Consider the following 26551-nt stretch of genomic DNA (forward strand, 5'->3'; position numbering starts at 1 on the left):
TACCTATCCAAGGAACCTTTAAGGAACTCATTTTAATCAGAGTTTCTCAGACCACCACTCAGGAACCCTACTGAGGAAAAGTGTATGAAGGGTTGGACAGTTCACCGTTTCAGAAAGAAGAACTGTGGACTTTACAACCCTTCGTACACTTTTAGAAATAGGGTTCCTCAGTGGTTCTTTGGATAGTGAGGAGGATCTTCACTTTCTAAAGTGGTTACCTTTTCTCAGAACCTCTTACTAAAACAAATTCCTTAAATACAGGTTCCTTGGAAAGTTAAAGAACCATGTTTGTGAAAGTGTGTGAAGGGTTATAAAGTTTATGGTTCTTCTTTCTGACATGAGAAAGTTCCAGAAGAAGCCTCATCTTTTTGGATGATGTTCTTGAGAGGGGGTAAATATTCAGGCTGAGGATCAGTGTGACTGATGCAACCTTGCATTATTTATGGAATAAGAACCAGTCATGTTTTTTTTTCACTTTCATGCTCAGTGATCTTGGGAATAAATGGGAATAAAACTGAAGGTGGTTGACCTGCAAGAAGAATCACCAACAGCAGGGAATATTTAGACTTTACATGAAAACCAATTGCATACAAGTCAAAATACAAGTGTATATAATAACTATTGTGCCGTTTAGCTGGAAACCAACCCATGAAGAAAAGCAGACATGTTTATATTTTAAAAAGTATTTCGATATCAATCTTTCAGCACTTCAAGGTCACCTGAAATGCTGCCAACATTTACCAATGTATTGCTAGATATTGTTATTTATGCAACACTTGGCAAATGGCGAATTAACAAGCCATATGGGGCTTCACAATGTTCTTGTTTTGTAAGCATATAACATAGCTGAGAGGTTTTTTTTTTTTTTTTTGGTTCTCTTCATAGCACGAGCCAAACCTGAACACGTGTGGAGGGCAAACAGTACGCATTCGAGCAGAAGAGACACAGCTGGGAAAAATCGCTGACTATATCGAACAGCTTCCGCGCCACAAATACACGCATCAACAACAATTAATAAGACTCGTCACTTCTTTTATGTGCAAGCTTGCGTTTATTCGTGTCATTTTTAGCCCATGATATATGAGCAGAATTTGGGCAAAAATGTAAAAAGAAAAAAAATACCAACCAAGACATGCTTCTACAGTTTTGCATTGGAGCTACGACGCAATGTTGCTAACAGGTTTTGGAAGCTGCCAGCCACTGGGTTAGCAGAAACACTTCGGTCTGTGCAAATTAAAAATGAATTATATAATCACCCCTAACACCTCTAACTCTCAAACTTTAGTCCACATCACGTACTTGAGTAATTTCAGCATGGCGCTATGATTGTTTTTGGCTCCACAAATCCTTTTGGATCAACATGGCTGAGATAATTTAGTAATCCTTTCTGTATGCATAATGCTAAATCACTTGCTTGCTACCTTAGACAAGAGGAACATTTGGTGTAGAAGCTGCCTAGCAATACTAAGAATAAGAATGCTAGATTTCCTCCATTGTTAGCTGCAACTGAGGTAAACAGTCATTGCTATGTTTTGTTTATTAGTAAGTTATTATTTACGACCAATAGATGGATAGACACAAGATAATCAGGGAAATGTCAATGGCTGCGTTTACACGCATATCAAATTCCTTTTAAGGTCTACATTCGGGTTGCAGCCATATTCCGAATACAGTGTTTCTACATCGTGTATACATGGTTGTTGTAAGTGTGCCTGAGTTGCCATTCCTAAATACCTAGCCTACAGCTAAGCATCTGTTAGCACCCACAATTCCTTGCGAACTGAGCATGTGCATATATCTCCTTTCAGTGGATTTTCTGAATAAGGCATTTACTTGCAACAAATTTCTGATTAAAAAAAGGCATATTCCAGGGGTGGGAATTGGAATTTGGGGAATCAGAATATTGTCTTAATCAAATCGAGTAATTGGATTGAAATGACTGAAAACTGAAATGACTTCTTACCTCAGAGTGGCTAGTTCGGCTAACGATGGAGGAAACCTGGCATTCCTAGCATGATGGCAGTCACTACTCAGCACCTGTGAATCTCAAATTGCCTTCTTACTCTCTTTGGCGTTTGAAGCTACAAGGTTTCAGTGATAAACAATGATAAACAATGATAAACAATGTAATCAGATAAATCTTAGTGAAGCTGTTGAATAAATGGGATCTGTAGCTACAACAAACATCTGGACAACTGGGTGGAAACAGCTGACTCACTGGAGCGTCACAGACCGGTGTGATTTATCGCACATACGCTGTGTGTGTAACGCAAGTCAGATTTAGCAAACATGTTGCAAAAAAACAGCGCTAAGAGCATTCTCTGACTTAAATAGATGAGGAACATCTGCCTCTGAGTCTCCACACCTGCAGGAAGGTGAAAACACTGTGTGTTTGGTCACAGCTCCTCGTTCATCTACGGATCTGACTGGATAACGGATCGTTTTACCTACACTGAATAAAATGGAGTCGGGCTGCGTCGGCTGCCTCGGTGTCACGGCTTTATTAAAAGTGCTGTCAGCGGTGACAAAAGTGAAAAAGTGGCGCATTTTATAGAATGTAAGAAGCTTTTTTTTTTCTCGCAGGTGCTGCACTGAGACCCTGACCAGGATAAAGTGTATACTGAAGATAAATGACTGAATATTTGAATGAATGGCGCCAGTAAGATCCCTTTATCCCTTTAAACTCCCAGCCTTTATAATTCAGTTATTCATCTTAGAGGATATGATTCACGAAGCAACAAACATTATTTACAGCATTAGTTAACGTAACAAAACTGTGAATTTTAGCATTAGTAGTGCTCACAATGCATATTGTTAAGTAATAGTGACAAAATAATGAGCATATAATATTAATTCATCTATAAATAAGACATAAACTTTTCTTAACCACTAACGACTACAGTATTTACATAGCTAATTAGAGGAATTTAGGGTTAGCTAACATTATTCACTGCATTGATGGACATATTGGTAAGTTCGCCTGTAATAACTAATGTTTGTTCCATCTGTGAAAAAAAATACCGTCCACACAAATTAGCATAAATAAATAAATAATGTTACAAAACGTTGGTAATCATATCGTTGAAATCTCAAATCTGTTTGGTCAGAAGGTGTTGATTCATTTTCTCTAACAGACACCAGTGCAGCTGCAACTGCAAACCACAGGTTAATGCGCTCGTTTTTTGTTATCCCTAACTTATAGATACTTTATAGTTTCTATAGTAACAGCTAATTCACAGGGACTCGTATGGTGGACGCTCCACATAAACAGATGAAAAAAAAAATGTACCTTTATGTAACATCGTATATCAGTGTTATAATATGTAAGGAGATGTTTATTTCAGATTGACGGAAGGAGTCTCCAGTGTCACGAAGCCTTCTGTTACTGGAGACTCCTTCCGTCAATCTGAAATAAACATCAACGTAACAGAGGAGTTTACGCATTGCGATTTCTCGGTAATACGACAAGCTGCGGGTTTTTTGTCTTACATACAGTATGTGATAAAAGGAACTGACTTTTTACAGGTGTTCAACGACATAAAATGCAACTCTAAATGGATAAAAATTATGACTTGTCATTCTTTAATTAATAAAAAATTGCAATCCTTGGCAAAGAGGAATAAAGCACTCGGTAAGGTCATTGATTATTTATAAAAACACATTCCGAAGTGTTTTATTTCTTACATAAACACTAAATTTGATTTTGTTTTAAAAATCGAAAGTTCTCGATTATAAATCAGATTAGATTTTTTTTTTTTTGCAGTGCTGTTGCTTTTATGTTACTAAATGTAATATTCTTAATGTAAAAATTGATAATTTCAAGTCACCTTTTTTATTTATTTATTTTATTTCCTTTTTTTTAAGTGTGTATACCTTTATCTTTTCCTGGTTCTGAGTGAGCTGCGAGTTGATTAGCATTATTTAGTAATATGTTGTGATTGAATTTATGCTAATTCATGCAGGTGTATTTGTGTTCGTGGGTGGAATAAACATTAGTTAATACAAGTGTTAATCACTTTGTTTATGTTAATTAGTGATCCTTAGTGTTAGCTAATGCGTTACTTTGAGGGCCTTCGTTTCTTAAATTAAAGCAGTAATCAAAGTTGGTTATCGTAGACGTATTTTGTCACGTCTGGAATGAAAGCTAATTAATGCAGGTGTTTGGTGTTGTTTAGTTGACTTTCAAACAAACACTGATAGAGGCGTTAATTACTTCTTCCGTTATAACGCGGAACCCAGCGGCCTGGAGTCTGTGGGACTTTTGTGGGACAAAAGTGAAATAGGTTGAAGGATTGACACTTCATTCCACGCCGCTGGCTGTGTGTGTGGACGTGTGGGAGCTTTTCTGCCGTCTCCGAGTGTTCGCCTTGAGCTGTTTTACTGTGCTATTGTCATTCTGTGATACCTTTGTGTCACTGAACATTGGATGTTGTACAGACTCACTGCTTGCCCATGAGTCACCGAGTGATTGTCAGAGCTTTGTGCTGGAAAAAATACATGAAACTGAAAGCATATAAAGCTGTTTTAGAAACATTTAGTCTTTACAATATAAAAATTCCAATATTGAATGAAAATCTGCTATTCATCCCTCGTGCTTCTCAATGCCATTAACGCTACACCCAAGGCTACACAAAGACAAAATGGAGATTTTTAAGTGGGTTTTCAGACAGATTTTCTGTCTCACTCTCGCCAACAGATAAAAGAGGACATTTCAATCTTCCGTGTCCACACCCATTTCGGAGACCTTGAGCGTATTTGACAAAGATGGATAGTCCATGCGTTAGACCTCGCAAATTTAAGCCAGGTATGTCCACAATCATGGAACAGAAATGTGGCTTAGTGAAGGCCGTTATGGCTCTTGGTCATTCAGATCAACACTATTAAAGCTATCTACTGTATGTGTGTGAGGAACATGAGGAAGTCAGAGCACTTGAGTGAAAATCGTAGGAAGATGTCTCCAATTAACCAAGAAACAGATGTTCCAATCCATGATTCATGGCATTATATAACACAGTTATAAGGTTTGTTTAAAAAAAAAAACAGTATATTTAATCTTAATTGCAATTATTAGCAAAACAAACACACTCAAAATCCTTGTCACTGCTGTGGCGTCCCTCAAAGGTGCGTCTCCTGTCCTTCTGTCCTGTACTCTTCATCTGAATGAAATGTACCTCCACTACTCACAACTGGAGCTTAAAGACCAATGGTGAACCTTCAAGACACTTTAAAGGTGCCCTATATTCACTCATCCGTCATAAAGGTACCGGAAATGTACCCTTGAGGGATACCATCCCAGTGACGAGCAGTGATACAATTACTATTATTATTATTAGTAGTAAAATAATTACAATTATAATATTATGATTATAATGATTAATATAATAACAATATATTACTGTATTATAATATATAATATATTATATATTTAACCTTTTGTTTGTTTGTGTTTTACTTCATACTCTGAGCTGCATTTTAAATGTATAAAGGTCCCATAGAAAATTATTATTATTATTATTATGATTATTATTATTATTATTATTATTGTAAATATTTTGCTTGAGTTAAATGAATGAGCAGAGTGATATTGCAGTGAGATATCAGATATTTTGATTTGCTAAAATTTCACCAAGAGTGATTAATAATATAGACAGTTTGGTAAACACTGTATTGCCGCATATAAGGACATTTTAGAGGAAGCCGAGCTTCCTGTGTAGTCTTATAGCAAACGCCTTCATATACATACGGCCTTCATAGAAATTATTACCAAACGATTTGTAACACTTTATCAGGCATATGAAGGTCGAAATTTGTTTTCTGTAATATAAAAATGATTTTAAAAATATTGGACAAGCCTAGCACATACTGGCCTACATTTCATGTAAAAATATATTTATCACTGTTAGACTGTTAGGAAAAATGAAAACTGGGTCACTCGGACCTGAACAGGGCGCACGGTTTAAGGAAGTGGATTGCAGCAGCTCTGAACATCTGTTCAAAAGCTGCTTTACAACGCTTGTCCCGAGTCAAAATAACATATGTGCGTTTGATTTTCAGCAGCGGGACTGCAAAACGTAGCTTTTTTGCGTTTTGAAATGTAGATTACTGCGACTCGGAGCCAGCTGTTAGGTCAGTGACAGCCTGTTAGCCTCGGGGTAATGATATTCATGGGGAAATTGCTCGAGAGGCTTAAATTTTTATCTCTTATTACAGTACGGCGGATTTCATTCTAATAGAATTTGGGATTGTGGCGAGTGAAACCCAGCTGCTCCGAGCTCCACGCGGCGATAGGAAGCATCCGTCTGTCAGGAAACCGAAATATCATTCCCACCTTTTGGAAAGCTCAATTATGAACGCTGTAGAAGAGCAAAAAGAAGAAAAGAGTACAAGACGGACATCGTCTTTGCATCGATCGCGGTCTCTTTGTACTCGGCGGTGGATTTGTTTGGTTTGAGCGTGAAAAATGAAAAAAGCGAAAAAATAACGAGACTCACGGCTTTCAATGGCGAGGATGGTGATGTTGTGCACCGCATTCATCTCTCGGTCTAAAGGCTTGGCCGTGCTGATGATTCCAGTCGCAGCTTCGATGTTGAAGAAACGCTCCAGATCAGTGTTCCGGTCTATCGAGTACCTGGAGTTTCCAAATGGAAAATCAGATTCATAATATCAGCTGAAATGATCATCAGGGTTACACAGAACAGGCTTAGCAGTTAAATCCGAAAGTATTGGCACACTTTAAGAGAACAGCCAAAAATTGCATTGTTTAAATTAAACCTTACGCACGATGATTTATTTCTTTTTTTTACACAGTAGTTTTGCAAAAATTAATGCCTGAGAAGTTTTAAATAAGTTATAAATAATAAAATGATATTAAAATAATAAATATTATGAAATAATAGTATTTTATTTGAATTATTTTATTTCATAATTTAAAAAAAAATTAACTCACATGCTATATAAATTTTAAAAAGTCAGTGCCGGGCACCATGCACACACATTCATGCACTCATTCTCCTCTAGGGGTAATTTATCCTAGCTAACACAATCTATCTATCTATCTATCTATCTATCTATCTACCTATATGCTTCTATCTAAATTTATTCTTCACTTTGATAGAACTAAGGTCACAATATTACAACAAATATTGCCGATTTCCCTGGAGGGTGCCAAAACTTTTAGAGTTAACTGCGCTTACATCATTCTCATTTATCATTTATATATATATATATATATATATATATATATATACGTTTGCCTCAGAATTAGACTTTAACTGCGTCAAGTAAGTACAATCTTTGAAATGCTATAATGCACACACCGTTAGATTGAAATGAAAAGTAATAAATAACTGAATATACATTAATGTAATGAACCCGAGTTGTTTTGATAAAAACACTAACTACACTGTACATAATGTTGAGCAGTTAGCTAAATTTAGCTCAGCTATCCAGTATCACATTCGGTTATGTTTAATTAATTGAAGAAGCCAGGAATTCTGATTGAAATGCGGCTCATTGTGTAGCATTTCCTCGAGGTGTTTTGAAAGATTCATTCCAAATGGGATGTTTTGTTGTTTTTACCACCATGTTGCATCAACATCAAAATTGCAATCAGAATAATTTCACGCCTGCTTGTGTGACCCAAACACGCTTAGCGGTGAACATTAATCTTGGAGCGCCGGCGTCAAGCGTGGAGCTCATTGAGCAAGACCGATCTCTACAATTAACACGCTGGTGCACTTCTGGAGGAGCTCGGCATGACAGAAATAATAACCCCGCCGAGCGATCCTCTTTGTGCTCTCTCGGCATGCGCCGTCAAAGCTAATCAGCGTAATTCAGCAACGGTGATGGTAATAAGGAAGAGAAAAAAATGGGGTGTTTATGCTGCAATTAAGCCTCTGAGGCACAAGGAAACAGTGACACAAATTTCCCCTGATGATGGAGTGCCGAGTGCGAGGTCGCGTTCCAAACCTGATGGGGCTGTTAGTGGAGTCGGGGTCCATGGCGGAAACCGTGCCGATGATGGTGCCCACTTTAGCCGCCTCGGAGACCACCATCCTGCTGACGGGCGTGGAGAAAACCGGCGGCTCGTCCACGTTCTCCACCACCAGCCTGACCATCGCCGTGTCGCTGAACGGCCCCTGCGCTCGGAAGCGAGGATCCATGTGTTTGTTAGACGCTTCGATTTTTAGAGTGTAACTCGACTTTGTTTCAAAGTCAAGACCCTGGAGAAAGGAAAGGACAAAACAGAAAGATCAGAAAAAAACCAGAGGAGAGATTCCAATCATCAACCGAACTGGCAAAAGCAGAGTCCCGAGCCAATCAGAGTGTTAACATAAAGAGCTGATAAACAGCTCATATTTCACTGGAGTGCTGATGGAGTTGGACGCGGCGCTGTGGTGTCAAAGCTAAATATCGATTTTAAGACAGAGATACATGATGCACAAAAATGTCTTTTGGAGTAGCTTCTCATACAGCACATTTATCACACCTGTCCACATGGACGACTGTCACCTGCGCTGACTTTCAATATAAAGGCTCAACTTTAGGACAAAACTGGCTAAATCAAAGCTTGTTAAACTTCTGTAAAGTTTAAACTGTGAAATAAATTCCACAGACCCCTTTAGATTTGTTTATTAGCACCATTTTCTCCCCATATTTCCTCCTAAATTTGATCACCCACCTGTTCCCACGCACCCTTTCACACGGCAACTACCAACCAAGAAGACTGAAGGCTAATACGAGCTTCCTCTGAGACACACGTGTACGTATACGTGTAATCTTACACACAAGTAACAGCGTAACACACTTGGAGGAGAGAGCTATCTACCCTCTTCCGCACACCCAGGATCACAGACACCCGTGATCGGCTAATGTCACTGTGATTGACAGCGTAGGGCAGAGTATGCTCCTCCCACCCAGAGGTCACGGCCAGTCTCATCAAGGCCACGGCATCATCAGGATCAGAACTCACAATCCCCTGACGATAAGGCGATAAAGCTTTCCTCTTTCCACCCACAGAACACTTTCCAAGACGTGTTCGTGAGTGCCTGAGGTTTGGATTAAACCCGTTTAATTCAGTCGACCTAAATTTAGACCACATCATCATACAATCGACCAGAATGAGTTCCTTTCAGCCCAGAGCTGATAAAATACTCATGCTGTTATATACATGCTGTAAACACATGCACAAATTCTGTCAGTCTAAATAAATTAGCTCCTAACTGCACATATTTACACCATTTTCTTCCATATGTTTTGAAACATATTTACACCATTTTTTGCATTTTCAGATGTGATTTTCACAAGTCATTTATTTTTACGTCAATTTTTCATATTTAAAGCCTGTTTTATTTAGTTTTTTTTTCAAAATGTGAATTTTTTTCAAAATTAATTTATTTTCTCATGATTTATTTCACATATAGGTCATGTGGTTTGATTTTTCACATGATCACTTATTATTCACACAATGTCGTGTGTGTGTGTGTGTGTGTGTGTGTGTGTGTAAGTTCACATGTGTAACTTTAGGACAAGACACGGTTATGTTTTTTGTAGAGATGATGCCCAGAATCAGCAAAATACCAGATATCTGATCCTGTTAAAAAATGGCATGGAGTTGGAAAGATTGCAATTGGATTTGGAAAAGAAATATATTTTTGGAACTGGGCATGTTCCTGGATAAAGAGACGTGACTGTTTCTTCTTTTGTTAGGATTCATTTTTTATATATTTATACTTTATATACATTTTTGTGCAATAGAGTTTAACTGCAAAGTTCTTCAAGTTAAAAAAAATGACAGTTTCGTGGTTTTTGAGGAGACAGTGTCAGATGCGCACGGGTAACGGCTGATACTCAAGGTTGCAGTATCAGTATCGGAAAAGCATCATGTGTGCAGAAACTACTGGTGAAATATAATCCACAGAAGGATCCTGTCTTCTGCAGTAGTGTGTCAGTGGAAAAGAACAAATTTTATATTCCTAATTATTCATTTTCTAAGATGAGAATAAAAAAAAGAACAAGGAGCTCTGCAACAGATGGTGTGTCTTCTGCCAAGCCCTGATCTCACTATCATTAATCTGCTCTGCAATTTTACCTTCAGAAACAGAAACATGTGAGAGCTGAAGTGTGCAGACGAACCTAAGTTGCTTAAAACGAAAAAGAGTGCTGGAGTTTTTCCAGATGCAAATGGGGTCACGAATAAAAACTTATACCAAACACTCTTATACCAAAGCAATTTTTCAACACTAACAATTTTTTTATTTATTAATGGATGCCACATCATACATTTATCCATTTAGTTACATGTAACATTGTGGAACATCTGTGAAACTAGTTCTCACTTACGTTATAGCAGCTATAAAAGGTCATTCCTTCAACAAAAATGTCAGAAAATTCAAAGTTACAGCTTTACCTCTGAAACTGGAGACTCCTTCCATGAAAGTCTCCTTATACAAAACTTCACCATATCAACAATTACAAATGTTTGTTTGTTTGTTTATTTGTTTGTTTCTAAAAATGTAATTCAGACTGATTCACTCCACTTCGGTCTTAAATTTTGGTCTATATGTGATTTTATATTAAACATTTTACATGCATATCAGTCGTATTATTCTTACGTAAAACTAGCTACCGATCCTGGCTGAAAACTGATCTACACTATTGCTACTATTTCACACAAATCTCCACAAAAACTAGCTTGCTAATTAATATCTAATTTCATGAGAGTAAATGACATCTCTCTTAATCAAACAATTACGAATCGCAGTTGCTTTAGAGACAACCTGGAATTTCATCGTGTAAGGTTAATTGAGATTTAGTGTAGAAATCCAGACCAGGACACAGCTGGTGACTTTATCAGCGGCTCAAAGCCACATGGGACTTATTTGGCTGCTGATCCTCATAAATACTCTGCAGCAGAGGCAACTGTACGCTCGGATTAACCTTCAGACTTTATCTGCAGATATGATTTCCTCTAATTCTGCTAATTCCACCATTACCACTCCCTCTCTCTAATCCTGCTATTACTTCAACTCCTATTTGCATGATTCTCTTGCAAGCCAAATATCAGCTGTAATTCCACAAACATATTGGTATCAGGCATCGGTCAGATACCAGGCTCATTTCCTCATACACGTACTTGTAAAAATTACTCTGATACCAACATCCGATGTGATGTTGTCCTAGTGTACGTTGAACAGACGACACAAAATGACAGCGATCTGAACGTATTTCATTATGATTACTGAACAAAGCAGATTGCATATGAACAGGAACTGCAGCATCTTCCTACAACACAAGTCACCTGATAAAACATCTTACGCAATGTAAACTGTTATCTTTAATCGAGTGTGAGGACGACGACCTGTGTGTTCGGAGAAGTATCGGTGAGCGTGGTCATTAAAGATGAGCACTAGACCCCGTGAATTGCGTGTTCATGGAGCAGTGGAGCATGGAGCAGTGAAGCAAGTGTGCAACTGAGAAAGTGCGAAAAAACAGTTCACTTCTGCGAGCACTGAGCACTGAGATGTGTACTCACCAGGGTCTACACTTGTCAAGATGCAATTGTTGGTATTTTTAATGACCACGCTCATTGATACGCCTCGGTTCGGCCACCGTCTGAAGAGTTAGCGACATACATCAACAAGCTACATAAAATATTCTGTAATGTCGCCGATAGCTTAATATGCTGACAACAGGTTGCTCATTTTCATTTTCACCAAAATACTCGTACTCATACTCGGTCTGAAAAAGTGCTTCATTTTCCATGTGCAATGAGCTGCGCGATCACGCGGCCGGTGTGCGACTTACCTTCAGCAGAGTTATGACTCCTTCCTGAGTGTCTTTGTCTGGCTCGACCCTGAAAACCCCGAGGCCGTCTCCTTCGATAATTCTGTACTCCATCTCAGCGTTGGGGCCCACGTCTGCATCCAAGGCCTTTATCTTGGCCACCACGGAAGCCACAGGCAGCGACTCGGGCACGCTGAACTGATAGGATTCTGCAAACACACACACACACACACACAAAATTATTGATGATGCTATTTCTGCTTTCTCTTATCATCTAGGCTGCGGTGTCGTGTGTCCCCTCTGCTCCCTGCTATATTAGCCGAGCTAACAGTATTGGGAAAAATATAATCATTTGACGTGTTAGATCTAACACTGCAGCTCCCTGTAGCATTTATTACACGTTTTTGAGACAAAAAGACACATTCAAATTTCAATTTCATGTTCAATTAATAAAATAAGATCATCTGAAGGAGCTTTTATGGATGCTTTCCTTTAAAAAAAAACATGCCTTGAATTTTCCTTAAGTGCTTAAAAATGCAAACACAACAGCATCATGGAAACATCATGAATTCCTCAGAGTTGGAAAAAGTAAATAAAAAAAAAGCAACACTGAAAAATCTTTTTCAGTTACAGTGATATTATTTTGTACTTAAACAAAATGTTTCATTCACTGGGAAAAACAACTTTTTTTTTGTATTTTATTAGGCTAATATAATACTAGCTAGCTGTAACTAGCACACCTGATAACACCTCACGATGAGACAGTCACTAATATTACGCTCATTAAGTGTATGAAACATAATAAATGTGCTCATGAGAATAACATTATTAAATGCAACCGCTTCCTTATACTTCATGTTGTAGCTGTGTCGAAGTTTTCTGTAGCCAACACACATCATACAAGGCATTTAATAAGCCTATACTGTAATTATGTATATATAATTAATAATAATATATAATATATAATGTGAATTTGTAAAATAATCTGGTGTTCCATTGGAGAAGCAATTATAACTTTGGAAATGATCGCATTTGGAAACTCTGGAAACTGAAATACAACATTCAGAGAACATTCAGAGAACATTCAGCTTTTACAGCTACAACTTCACAACTAACAATTTTATAACTAAAGCTTTGTTTGGGATTGAAAACACATCACAAGCAGCACTGATGTATAAGATGTGTGACTTCGCGTACTTCGTGAAAAGCGTGGAGGATTATCGTTCACGTCGGTTAAGGTGACGGTGACGGACGTGGTTCCTGAGAGGCCACCCATCTGGCCTCCCATGTCCTTAGCCTGGATGACGAGCAGGTACTGGTCCCTCGCCTCGCGGTCCATGTTGGGCAGCGCCGTCCTCACGATACCTGCAACATCATATTATAATCTTTACAGTGTTATTGCTATAAAATGAATAGATACGGGTTAAATGTAGTCTGGAACAAAAGGCAGGGACAAGCTTGAAGCTTTGCTCCAATATAATAATAATAATAATAATAATAATAATAATAATAATAATAATAATAATCGGGGTCAAATTCAGTGCATGCTGGACCGCTAAACGGATAACAGACTTTAAATCTTCACCAAGATGAAGGCTTGTCATAATTAAAACAGGATTATCTTCTTATAAAGTCGTGCTTTATCCTTCATGAAAAGCATATCATAATAATAGCTCTCGATGATCTTTACTAATGTCTTTGCTTCACCCAGAATTAATTTTCTCTCCTGATCTTTGTTGGTTTTGGCATTTTCGCCTGATGACTAATTCCCCTGCCATTAAGCGACCCTTTATCCGTCCTGAGCTTAGACTGCTCAGTTAAACCCTAATCAATAGACGCTGCTATTTGTTCTGTGCTGCTACCACATGCTGAGGGAACAAATTTTCTAAAATTAGTCTATACACTGAAAAGGGGAGTCTAATAAACGGCCATGAACTGCCTGTGCTGACAGACACCATATGTGGATGTCTTTTTTCTGTAATCAGGATGTAACCTGTAGCATTAGCTCCATCCATATGCCATCAACTTAGAGCTTTCCTGAAAGTTTGAATAGACTGAGAACGCATTGTTTAAGCCTGAACCAACCCACAACGTGAACTCTGAAATCTGAACACTGCACTCTTAAAAATGGGTTCATCAAGAGCTCTTTAAGGTTGGATCATTGGATAATTTAGGGTTCTAAGCCTCCAAAAAGACTTCTACTTGGACCCCTTTGTAATAGGGAAAAATTTTGTTGTAGTGTTTTACATATAACTTTATGGTTTCCTCTAGAGGGACAACCGAGAAGCTTTTTAAGGGTTGTAAAGTTTCTCAACCTAAATTTTGTCAAAATTCCATCCAAAACCGATTACAGCCTGAGAAAAAGTTCTGGCCAAAACCAACTATAGCTCAAGAAACATTTAATCAAAAATCAACTTTAGCCTGAGAAAGCATTCTGTCCAAAACCACCTACAGCTTTACAAAGTAACTCTGTCAAAAATCAACCATAGCCTAACAAAAGACAAAATTCTGTCCAAAGCTGACTACAGACCTATCGAATTCTGTTCAAAACCGAATAAAATCCTACATAAATCGAAGGAATCCTGGCTCCAGCCTGTCGAAATCATCTTCAACACCAAACCACCAAATCATCATGAACACTAAACAAAATAGAAATGGATATCAGTCACGAATAAAAGTCATTCAAATGAATTTTATGTTTCTGAAGCAATCCCACTCACATCTATTCTCTTATATACACTGTACACTGTACATACAGTAAATCCTAAAATGTGGACTGCAGGGTTGGCCTTATACAATTCTGTCCAGACCAAACTATAGACTAACAAAATTCTGTCCAAACCCGACTCAGGCTGTAGCTGTGGCCTTTTTCTAAAGGTGGTGGCTTTAGATCGTGGGGAAGAGGAAGTCTTGTCTGTGCTTTCATTGAACCAGAACATTTTAGAAGAAATGTTCGTCTAGTGGTGCGACTTGGTGGTGCTTGAGATTTGCCTATAGAGTCAGATCCTACATTCATATCCCAAAGCTATCACAACTATCCTTGGTTCCTTGGCTAAGAGTTTCAGAGAGCTTTGGATGATAATTGGCCCTCTTGGCTTGCTAGTTGTTTTGCGACAAGGGAGACGCAAGTACGGGTAGAAATTGGCTAGGACTAATTTGGGAGAAAATTGGTCAAACAAAAAAAAATCTTTCTAAAGAAATAAAACTAGAAAAAACAGAGCTGTTGATGGGGTCAGGGTGAGGGGAGGCAACTAGGCTATGAGAAACTCAAATGTCAAATCCGACAGATATTTGAGGAATGGTGTCCAAACCCTGGAGACGATTGTCAGGTTCAGACAGCCATCTCTGGAAGTGTGAATCAAAACAGCAGCTTCAATGCCATGGTCTTAATCACTTCAGACACTTTACTGTTTTCTCTTCTCTTGCGCTCTTCCATCAGTTGCAGGTGGTCTGGCAGTAGTGAAGGACCTGTCAATAATCATTAATAGACCTAATTTCCACCGGATAATCAGGCTTGAGGTCTGCTGCTCTGTTGGAAGGACGTTGGGCTTCTCCAGCTTTGAGCATTCTTCATAGCTTTCGAGTTTGCGGTTCATAATTTTGGCATTTGCTTTTGCTTTGTGTAGCTTTGTTCTCCTTGTTTGAACAGCTACGGACGTGAACACACCCACATTTCTTTTCTACTTACGTATATGCATAGATAATATGTAAGAGACGCTTGGTGAGCCAAGTGTTGTGTTTTCATTTTCAGATTTGAATCAGGCTAGCTACATCGTTTAGTACTTTGTGTTTTTTAATCTAAAGATAATGTTTGTTGAAAGAGTACACAATATAAAAAGGAGCACCAATCACATTATAGCTATATCATTTGACTTAAGTCACTAGATGTAAACCGTTGGTCAGTTGTTAATTTGTTTCTTGTTTTCTAGCTATAAATTAATAATATTTTCAGGTAGCGTTCAGCTTTGTTTTATCAAATATCCCATAGTAAGATTCAAGTCTTTCATTGTTTAAGTGAGTTGCCATTCAAATGTTTCGTCTTGGTCACAACTGGGAATCAGATTTATTATATATGTCAAAGCTTCTTTAGATTATTTAATAAATTTGTCATAAATCATACCATTTTTCTATACAGTCTATAAACATCTTGGTTGGAAATGTTCACCCAAGCTTTACATTTATATTTATTTATCCCTCTGCAATGCTGAATGCTTGAATCTGATTGGTCAGAAGGTGTTGATTAATCTTAATTAATTAATCTTTATTAATCTATAGCTCTGAAAGGGTTTACAGGTTTATATTAATGCACTTGTTCTAACACGTTATCGTTTCTATAGTAACAATGTACACAGGGACGCGTATCGTGCATGCTCTATAGGTTTTCTATAAGGAGACCTTCATGTAACATTTATGGAAGGAGTCTCCAGTGTCAGAGTTAAAGATGTAACTTAGTTTTCTGACATCTTCAGGACAGAGGAGGTTACGCTTTGCGGCTTCTTGGAAACATGACAAGCTAAGTAACATCAAGAGAGAGAAAAAGAGAACATGAGGGAACTGCTGCTGCTATAATGTGAGTGACGACAGGATCTAACTTGCCTGATGAACCTCGTCAACTTGCTGTAGTATAAGAGGAATAAAACACTGCAGTTGTTGGAGAATAATCAGTTTCGGGGTAAAAGTAACTCCTGTTTTTGTGTCCTGTCTCTAGTTTCTCAGCATTTGATGCTACAGTGAAGATTTTTCTCTTGTTATATCCCTGCCAGCTCCGAACCTCACACTCCTCCACATATTTACACTTCTGTTTCTCTCCCTGCCGTGTCCAGCGAGACCCCCCATCCAGAGACGTGGGAGAGTGTTTGTGAGATTTCGCTGTGGGAGTGTATGAGCTGTCACCGTTGCTCAAACTGCATTATTTCCTCCCACGATCCAGCTCCTGTGAGACAGACGTATCACGACCCCGAGTAAAGCTCTATCATGAGATTCCCGCTCAAACGCACGAGACACGTCGGGTCACGTCAATGTTCACGGCTGAGGACTGCAGACAACAACAGATGCTCCGAAAACATTTCTCACAGGCTGTGCTCCAAATCGAGCTTTTACTCAAATCACTGTTTATCCTCACTGTATTTTCTCTATCTACACTTTTCCTATTCTTTTCTTTTTTTTTTTTTTACAGTCACCTGCTTTTTATTAATCATGTACCTGAGCTGCACAATTACTCATATTTTAATCATCGTAATTATGATTACGAATTTTCTTTACAAAGAAATTACTGCAGTATTGTCAAGCTGAGATAAAGTTAGTTAATTATCTTCTGTTAGACTTTTTTTATATCGACTAAATCACAAGCTCATCATCTTGATCAATGTCTGTTTAGTGGCTTATGTATTTAATTCTTTATTAATCGTGTTTATATTTACAATAGTTCACTTGATTAATGTAATGAAGCAGCAGGCTAATTTAATTTTAAAAAAATTATATTGTATATCCGAAGTAACAAAGTTTATAAGATAGATATAATAATAATAATAATAATTAAAGCTGCAAGCAGCATTTTCGGGGGCCAAGCACCCAGACTCGGTGAGCCACACATTCAAAATTGTTACCTAGGCAATCACAGGAAAGCAGGGCCATAACTTCAGGCAAAGGGATTCAAGTATATAAAATATGGAAAACTATATAAAATATCAAAAATCATTTCATAACTTTTGTAAGTCATGAAACAAGTTCCAATGAATTTCAAATTGGCAAAGAGGAAGTACTCTTGAAATTCAGATGCTGATGAGCATTCACTTCAGCTTACCCCAGGGATTTATAGGAATGTACAATTAGGAATGTAGAACTGTGAATTTAGCACAAGTTCTTAAAATTAAATTAGGAACACCATGGAAGTTTCCACAGTTTTTGACCACAGACTGTGCAGTCATTAAACTTTTTGTGGGTCCTGAAGATCATGTCTCATGACAATATGCAAATGTCTTACTGAGATACAGCCTATCATCCTGTTTGATGCATTTGCCAGTCAGTTATGGGAGAACGGTTTTGCATATCAAGTTCCTTTGATAACTCTTCTTTAGACAGGTCTCAGATGATGTGAGCCAAATTTGGTGAAGAGTGGACAAAATTTAGAGGAGAAGTAGCAAACATGGCACTTAAATGGAAGCATTTTCGGCATGTTATTGTAACTTTTTGGCATGAAATTTGTTGCAGAGCTTCAGGTCATGGTCCTGAAGATGCCTACCAAGTTTTGTGTCAGTGCACAAAGCTTTTGCTGAGATACTGCAAATTTCACAACTTTTTACCTGATGGTTCTATGGGCTGCCATAGACACCCTAGCCAGAATAATAATAATAATAATAAGAAGAAGAAGAGGTAGAATAACAATAGGGTGCCTACACACCTTCGGTGCTTGGCCCCCTAATAATAATAATAATAATAATAATAATAAAAACTAGAATAATTTTTTATTTATTTAATTTTTTCTTTTTCTTTATGTCAGTATTCTTTTTTAATCAATTTGTCACTTTATTAACTTGAGTGATTGTATATGAGCTTTTGTACATCACTTTGGTCAACATTTGTTATTTTTAAAGATTCTTTACAAAAGAACTTGATTTTAATTGACTTGTAACATATGCTATGTGACCATTTTTATTTCACACTAACACACTTAATGTTTATATTTTCCACATATTATTGTCATTTTTTATCCTAAGGGTGTGCAAACTTTTGCACTGGGCTATGTATGAGCAATCTTTAGTTAATTTTGTTTTTGAAGTTTACTGCATGTGATGAGCTTTCAGGCTTTATAATAGTGATAATAACAATTTATTTATCGCATTTATTTCACTAATAAAGCCTGAAACTCTTGTCTTTACATCTCAAACGCTGAAATTACCTCACATCAGCAAAGTTTATCCCATTATTTTATTTTATCCCAAATTTTATCCCATTATCCCAAACCTCTCGGTCCTCTTTCCTCATGAGACTGAAGAGGCGAGGTGTGGAACCCTGTCAGCACATTAGTATTCCCAAACCCAGAACACTGTTTACCAGTGTGTTGTTGTTGTGTTGCTGTTTGTACCTGTCTTGGGTTCCACTGAGAAATACGGCTGGCCTTCCAGGATGCTGTAGACGACTCTGGCGCTGTTGCCGTATGTGGGATCATCTGCATCCGTTGCCTTCACCTCCACCACCGACGTACCTGTGGAGACGACAACAACAGCCGCCTTTAGATTTAGTCTGGCACGTTTAACACATTTAGCTTGATTATTATGCCATTGATGAATTTTTTTTTTTATAGAGCTGTCATGTTGCACAGAAATGTTAGATTTTTTTATAAGCTGAATTTTACTGAATTTTTGATTAATGTCATTATTTTTGCCATGGAATAGCCATTGAAGCTGGTATGGCAATAAACTTAAATACAAACAATCTATAACTGCAGGTCTGAAAGTACTGCAGCTGTGAATCATAGGTTTATTGTATATCATTGCGCTAGTTTTAAAACGTTATCGTTTCTATAGCAACAGCTCATTCACAGGGAGATTTGTATAGCGGACATGCCACATAAACAGATTAAAAATGCGCGTATTCATTGATATGGAGAAATTTTCTGTAAGGAGAAGTTTATTTAACATTTATGGAAGGAGTCTCCAGTGTCAGTGCTTTGTAACAGTCCGAGGTAAAGCTGTAATCATGTTTTCCGACATCCTCAGGACCCAGCAGTTTACGCCCTGTGGTTTCTCTGTAACATGACAAGCTACATTATTGTCTTATTAATATCAAGATCTATAACGTAACATAACGTAACATCAAGCTAAGTGATAACAGGAACTTATTTCACAAACGTTCCATAACATTGTAACTGTAACTATAAATGGATAAAAAGTATAATGTGTCATTCTTAAGGAAATAAAAATTGTAATCGTTGGCAAATTGTTGGCTGTGGTGTATGAGGAGCAAAAACTTGGGACAAGCTGAAAATAATCAACTTCAGTAACTCTGCTTCATCACACCATCCTGTTGTGGATTAATTTGCTATAACTGCATGACACACAGTGTTTTATTCCTCACATATCTGAATGGTTTAGATACAAAAATGTACGAATCAGGGTATCGAACTTTACAGGAAAACTGGAAACAGCTTAGAATTAAAGCTGAGCTTTTTTTGTGTGTGTGTAAATTGGACATTTGTCCAAGATGGTCACCCCGTAACATACCATATTATATTTGGCTACACGGTGAAGTTTTGTTCACGTTTATAGACTACAGGCAGTCCCAGTGTGTCCTAAACCACACATATTTACACTACAGATTTGAGGTGAGATAGATTTCCATTACAAGCCCCATGAGGCAAACATCAGCCACCAAACATGTTTTGGATCAAGTACATTTCTCTTAAAGCGACCATTTTGTAATTTTGCAGAATTCATCCTTTAAAACAGCTATATATAGTTACAAAGTCAAAGGCACCCACAGCGCCACAGCATGAAGGATGGGCGAAAAGAAATCATAAGAACCCTAATACATCTAATATATACATGCAGGTGTGAGTGAGGCACTTTAATCGCCGCGGAGCCCTGAAAGTAGATGAGTATGTCAAGGCTGGAAAAATCTGGGCTGTGGGCTACATGCTTGTGCGTCGTGCATCTTATTCTGCCTTTTTTCTTTCTCCCTGATTGTTTCCACATGTTCAGTGAAATCAGCACTTGGCCGAGACAAAGTCACAAAGCACACAAGGACACAAATAATTAAAACCTTACATCTGCCTTTTCAGTTGTGTTTTGGGTTTTATGACTGTCATGGCTCAGTGCTGTGTTCACAATTCTAAACGTTTCAAAAGATTATCAGATAAGCATTTCAGTTTGGAGCGATAAAGCAGAGGTTAAGGTTGTGTCCTAATGACCTGAAGGTTGTGACTTCAAACCCCTCAACTCTTAAGCCTTAACCTTCCATTTCTCGACTATGTGCTTCCTTTGGATGAATGTAAATGTCCCTTGTGCATAACTCGTCCTTTAAAACCCAAGCACAGACGTCTGGCTCGGGTGTGAGACCGCAAAAGGCAAGTTTAATATTGCCTGGCTGCCTGGATAATAATTCCCAGATAGATTTTATTTAAGCTGTAAAGCGTCTTAATGGAAAGTGCCGAGCCTTCATTTGAGCACGATTTATGGGCCGGTGTTGGCTGTGGTGCTCCTCGGGAGAAGCACAGATTACCCTTTAACATGTCTTCTCGTAAAAAGGACTAAATAAGACCTTTGGGGACAGGCCCGGTTTGTGTCATATCTGAAACCGCAAACATCTGGAGAGCGCCGCTGGGAATAAACCCGCAAGAAAAAAAAAAATGGGACGGAGCTGAAATCCTGTGCCATGTGCTCCACTGGACTGCTTCCTATCAGATTTCATTTCTCTTATATCGAAGATTCAGAGCTCCTTCGTCCTTATTACCTAATGCACAGCAATAAACAATGGCATTACGCTCTATTTATATAGAGCTAGCAGGACAAAAGGGCATAAAGCTCACTATGTAGGTAAGGCCTCTGTAGATAATGAGGAAGTTCATACTGCAGCTATTGCTGTAATCATCACAATTCGAAAGAGCTGTTTTAAGTAAGACTTTGAAGACTTTTTACGACTTAAGTAAGACTAACAATTTGCAAAAAAATCGAGTTTACAAAGGTGAAATTCAGGGTTAGGTGCAAGGATAGTGTTTGTACTTTCTTATAACAAATTCATTCATATGAAGTATCATACTTCAAGAAACTAGCCGCTAATATAGTATACCTATAATCTGTAACGTGTGTATCAAGTGTGTGGTATTATATAAACATGGTATAGTAATGTTATTAACCAAATATCATCATCATTACTTCAGTCAGGGATAGACAACAAAAACAGATACTCCGTATTTTAAAAAGATAAAGAAAACAAGCAAGATACGAAACCAAGAAACCAGAACACAGAAACAAACTCAGACTTAAACATACAAATGCATGATAAGACTTCGCAACGTAAATGAGCAAACTAATTAAGAACTAATACACAATATACAGGTGGACACAATCAGGTAACGAGCAAATGATGGAGCAGGGGGCGGAGACAGGACCAAAACAGAAAGAACAACAAACATGAGCACATGGCGTTTGTCACCATAGGAACAATGATGCAATCTGGCTAATTTCTTTTCTTCACGTAATTATCTCTTGTTTTTCAACAGTAGTATCATCTTTCTTTTCGAAAATGTTTTTTCTTGATACCCTTCTATCTTATACATAGTTATTTATGTTCTATATCATCATCATTATTATAACTTTTAATTTTCAAGATTTTTGAGACCTGAAATGAAATGGTTGCTTTAATGAGCACATTTTAATCAGACTATTAGTGACACTAGCCAATCGAATGAGCTCGTGTATGCAGAAGAGGGCGGATAGCGATTTCCTCCGAGTGTGTTTTGCTGCTCTGAGTAGCTGTTGTATGATCGCCAAATGACCAAATTGGGGAGAAAAACGAAGAAAAAATACACTGTAATACTGTCATGACTGTGAGAATGCTGTAAATATTCATTATGGTAATGACCTGACAATTCTGCTGCCAGAAATCCTTATCGTATGTTTATAAGGTCATTTTTTTTACAGTGTTGAAAACCAGCAGTGCATTTTTGTGCCCACAAACCAGCAGCACTATTAGGCAAAAATCTGACTCTTTCACATTTTAAGAAATTTTCCACTCCTTAAAGAGATTCACAGCTTCGGGAAATTTCGAATTCACCGCAAATTATTATGATTTACATGTTGCACAAAATCCTGTGGAAGCCACAAATGGCATTTTTATTTAACCCTGTAAATGGCACATGCTGCAGAAAAAGCTGAGGTTCATTCGGGTCGCGGTTATGAGGATTGTTAGGAAATCAGGCTTTAATTCAACAATGCTGGATCTCCTTTACTGCAGGGTTTCTCAAATCCACTGCTGTGGACACACTGTCCTGCAAACTCACTCCAGAATTCATCTGAAGCACTTCACAAGCTAAAACCCTTCCTGAGCCAGATCATTAAAAAACAAAAAGCTGTGGATAATCAGGAGTGGAGTGGAGAACCAGCTGTATGAGTAGATTATAAAGAATTGATGGTGCAATTTATAAAGACGCTGATTTTAACAGGATTAAAGGATTAAGCAATCTTGTCGTTTTTCTTTCATAACAATTTTCTTTCTGCAGGTTTCCACTTAAAGTAGTGTGGATTTATGCTTTAAATTAATTACACCACTTCATTGTGCTCTCTGAAAAAAAAGGCATACTCCTTATAATACTTCTCCATCACATATGTTGAGTATGTACAATTACAATTAGTCATGAAAAAGCAGCCTTTTTGATAGCTAATGCATTAATAAATGCTTATGTAGCTTTATATCAGTAGTCATGAAGGGCTTGTGGAGGTTTCATGTACCTTTTCTAAAAAATACAGGCCTTTAGTGAAGTGTTATCACAAATTAACTTTTTTTTTTTTTTGGAAAAAGTAGCCATTATGACCACTGACACATTAATAAAACCTTATGTAGCTTTATATCACAATTCATGAAGGGCTTATGTAAGTTTCATGTATCTTTATAAAAAATACAGGTCTTTAGATAAGTGTTATATAAATTATCACAATTTTTGGGAAAATACAGCTACTTAGACAACTGACGTATTAACCAATGCTTATGTACCTTTATATCAATAGTCATGAAGGGCTTATGTAGAAACTTATGGCCTTAAGTGGTGTGTTACCAATAAAGCTTATTATTTCTTTCACTAAAATGTGATTTATGGTTTTGTGAATGTGAGCTGTTGTTTGGTTCTGAGCAAGAACAGTGTGTAGTTCCAACATTCTCTCATAAACCAAGTGGAAAGAATGGAGCTAGCACTTACCAGCTTTTCTTGTGACTTCAGATCAGTCTTAGAATTCCTACAGATTTTCTATGAGATCAGAATGACATCCAATCTTCCGGCTGTTGTACAGCTTGTCTGCATGATTAGCTAATCAGTACAAATCTAATGTCTGCGCTATAATGCTATTTCTCCTTTGCACACACTCGAACGTTCTCGGTTTGATTTCATCCAAGTGCAGCTCAATTCCAGCTGCTAATGGAATTCAATAACAGCAAGACGGAAAACATCAGGCGCTCAGGAGCCCGACAATGATGTTTTAAGCATCTTAATAACGCCGTTGTCTGTGAAAAATGACCGGGCACGTGGGACTGCTCTCATAAGCATCTGTTATGAATTTCCACTCTGGGAGTCCGAGTGATGTGTCGAGGTGCCACGAAAGGTCTGCAGTCATAAACAATCTCCTGTTCCTTAATTACCAAATTAAATTAATCATTCTCCCGTTAATCAGAGCCATTCATCAGTGCTCGGGCGTAATGATTTTAAATTGATCTGCGGGAGCAGTGGGTGAGAGCGGGGTCACCTGCTTCAGCAGAGGCTAATGGCTTTGCTCCCAGGTCTGGACGGCTGCTGGTGGGCAGCATGTTAATTACGTTTATAAAACAGCGTGTCGACTCGCGCTTCTGACTGTCAGCTTTTATTCGCTCTGCATGGCTAAACAGTGCCAAACAAACGGCGACCAGAGTGCAAGTATCATCTCTTTTTCTGACTATTTATGAGTAAAGTTTAGTAATCGGGTAATGCCTTAATTCTTTACAACCTGTTTTAAAGCCTTGAGTCAAGAATCATGAATCACGAATCATGAATCAGAATCAAGCATTATGGACAGAATCAAGGATTCAAAAACTAGATCTAAATCAATGACTTGAAGAAAGCGATCCAAAACGAAACAAATAAGACTAGCCATTCAAACAGGACTAAAGTAATGGCACCCTATACATGGATGGATGCTATTACAAAAATATCATATCAGAAAATTTCAGGAAATTTTGACGATTCATGGTAACAAACATTATTCTGCCAGCAAAATAATGATGCTGCATCCAATTTTTAAATAAACCTTAAAAATAAATGTCAAAACAAATCTGTCAAAATGAACATTTTACAAATCTAAAGATTCAGATCAGTAGAGAACTTCATCAAATCTGCTGAAGTGTTATTTAAAAAACATAAAACATTTATAATGAATTTATCGCAATACCCACAATAAGACAAAACATAATGAATCACGATATTGACATAATTAATCACGATATTGATAGTGTATCATCCAGCCCTAGCGCCGTATTAGTCCCCATCTTGTTGTTTTCAGCTTTCGGTAAGCTGTGCCTATTATGGAGTTTTGTGGGCGTGGCTAAAAGTAAATCAGCCGTACCATGAACAACTGATTGGTGTTTATCAATGTACGTATGTGAGTATAAAGAAAAACAGTGTTAGCATAAGTTTTGTAAATCTGGCTGGAATTTTTAGTTCAGAATTGTGTATGAAAATATTTATTTAATCTATAAATGGGAGGAATTATTGTGATTGGACAGTAACAACTTCAGACGTCTTTGACACACTGTGCTTGTTTTTTTTTTTTTTTACACACCCTTGTCAGATAATTGATCTTAAGACCTACTCTGTTACTTCATCAACTCATATAAGTATAAGTAAGGGCAAAAGAATAACAGCTTTATTCCACTTGCTAGTGAAGTTTTTTATCTGATATAAACCTGTGTAAATTATGGAAAACACATGGGACAAATCTTCACTTTCAGCTGCGCTGCTCTTCCTGCCCAGGGACTGAAAAATCTCCTTGTGCTTCAAGTAGCCACTTCTGAGCCGGGAAAGAATGTCGATGAGTGTGTGTTAAAGAGAGTACTGTGACACAGATACGTAGCGCTTCTTAGCAAACGCGCATCTGCACAAAGGTACAAACAATTTCCATCTGCGTTTAAGCATAATCACAAAAGCGTTCAACTGCAGCAAACTGAATACAGTTGTAATAGAGCTCAGTTTCCTACATAAAACATTTTTCAGAGTGAATAAACTCTTCTGCTTTCCAGAATATTCTACAAATATGAGTTTGCACTTTACCTGTGTATTTGAACAGGAAGTCAATACCAAGGTCAAACTCATCAGGATTTAAGAGCCACATCATGGTGAGGCATTAGACGCTCAGCAGAGATGAGTCACGGCCCATCTTCAGCACTCTTTTCTCAGTGTGTGTGTGAGTGTGTGTGTGTGTGTGTGTGTGTGTATGTGTGTGTGTGTGTGTGTTTGTGTTTCACCTGCCCTGATGCAGGAGATGTTGACCCTCATTCCGTGCTCTATTACTCTGCAGTTCATTGCAAGTTAATTGTCTCCAGCTTCTGAAATTAGATTATTCTGTTTGTTTTGTTTCGCATTTTGACTGCTTTATAGCTAATGTTGTGTGTGTGTGTGTGTGTGTGTGTGTGTTTTTAGTACTGCTGTTTCTGCTCAATTGGTGCAAACCTGGAGTCTGATTTACTAAAATGTGCTTAGATTTGTGTGTGTAAAAACTTCACAACCTTCATAATTGATAAGTAAGTAAGTAAATAAATTAATTAATTAATAAATGAATAAATAAACAAGCAGTAAATGTTCAAGCTGATTTAGTAACAGGGTATTATTTTTTTACTTCAGGAAAAAGCACATCCGTTTTGCATGTTTGCTTTAATGAATACGCAATTTGGGGTGTTTCTATATAAATATGCAAATAGAAGGCGGAGTCAGTATAAATATATTAATTTAGCACCTGCACTGTCTAAAAGCCTAAAAGTCACAGAAATTCAAGAATAGAGAAGTTGTGTGTAGTTGAAGACTGAAGGGCAG

General features: G+C 37.7%; 1 protein-coding gene across 1 annotated transcript in view; it reads right to left on the reverse strand.

The window, feature by feature from the left end:
* Nucleotides 1-26551, reverse strand: part of cdh7a (cadherin 7a) — an 88003-nt gene that overhangs the window by 27538 nt on the left and 33914 nt on the right. The window contains 5 exon segments of the mRNA XM_026941430.3: nucleotides 6492-6628; nucleotides 7969-8222; nucleotides 11806-11993; nucleotides 12982-13149; nucleotides 18869-18988. Coding sequence (XP_026797231.2) covers nucleotides 6492-6628; nucleotides 7969-8222; nucleotides 11806-11993; nucleotides 12982-13149; nucleotides 18869-18988 — 867 coding nt within the window.

Source organism: Pangasianodon hypophthalmus, chromosome 21 (assembly GCF_027358585.1).
Source record: "Pangasianodon hypophthalmus isolate fPanHyp1 chromosome 21, fPanHyp1.pri, whole genome shotgun sequence".
Lineage (NCBI taxonomy): Eukaryota > Metazoa > Chordata > Actinopteri > Siluriformes > Pangasiidae > Pangasianodon > Pangasianodon hypophthalmus.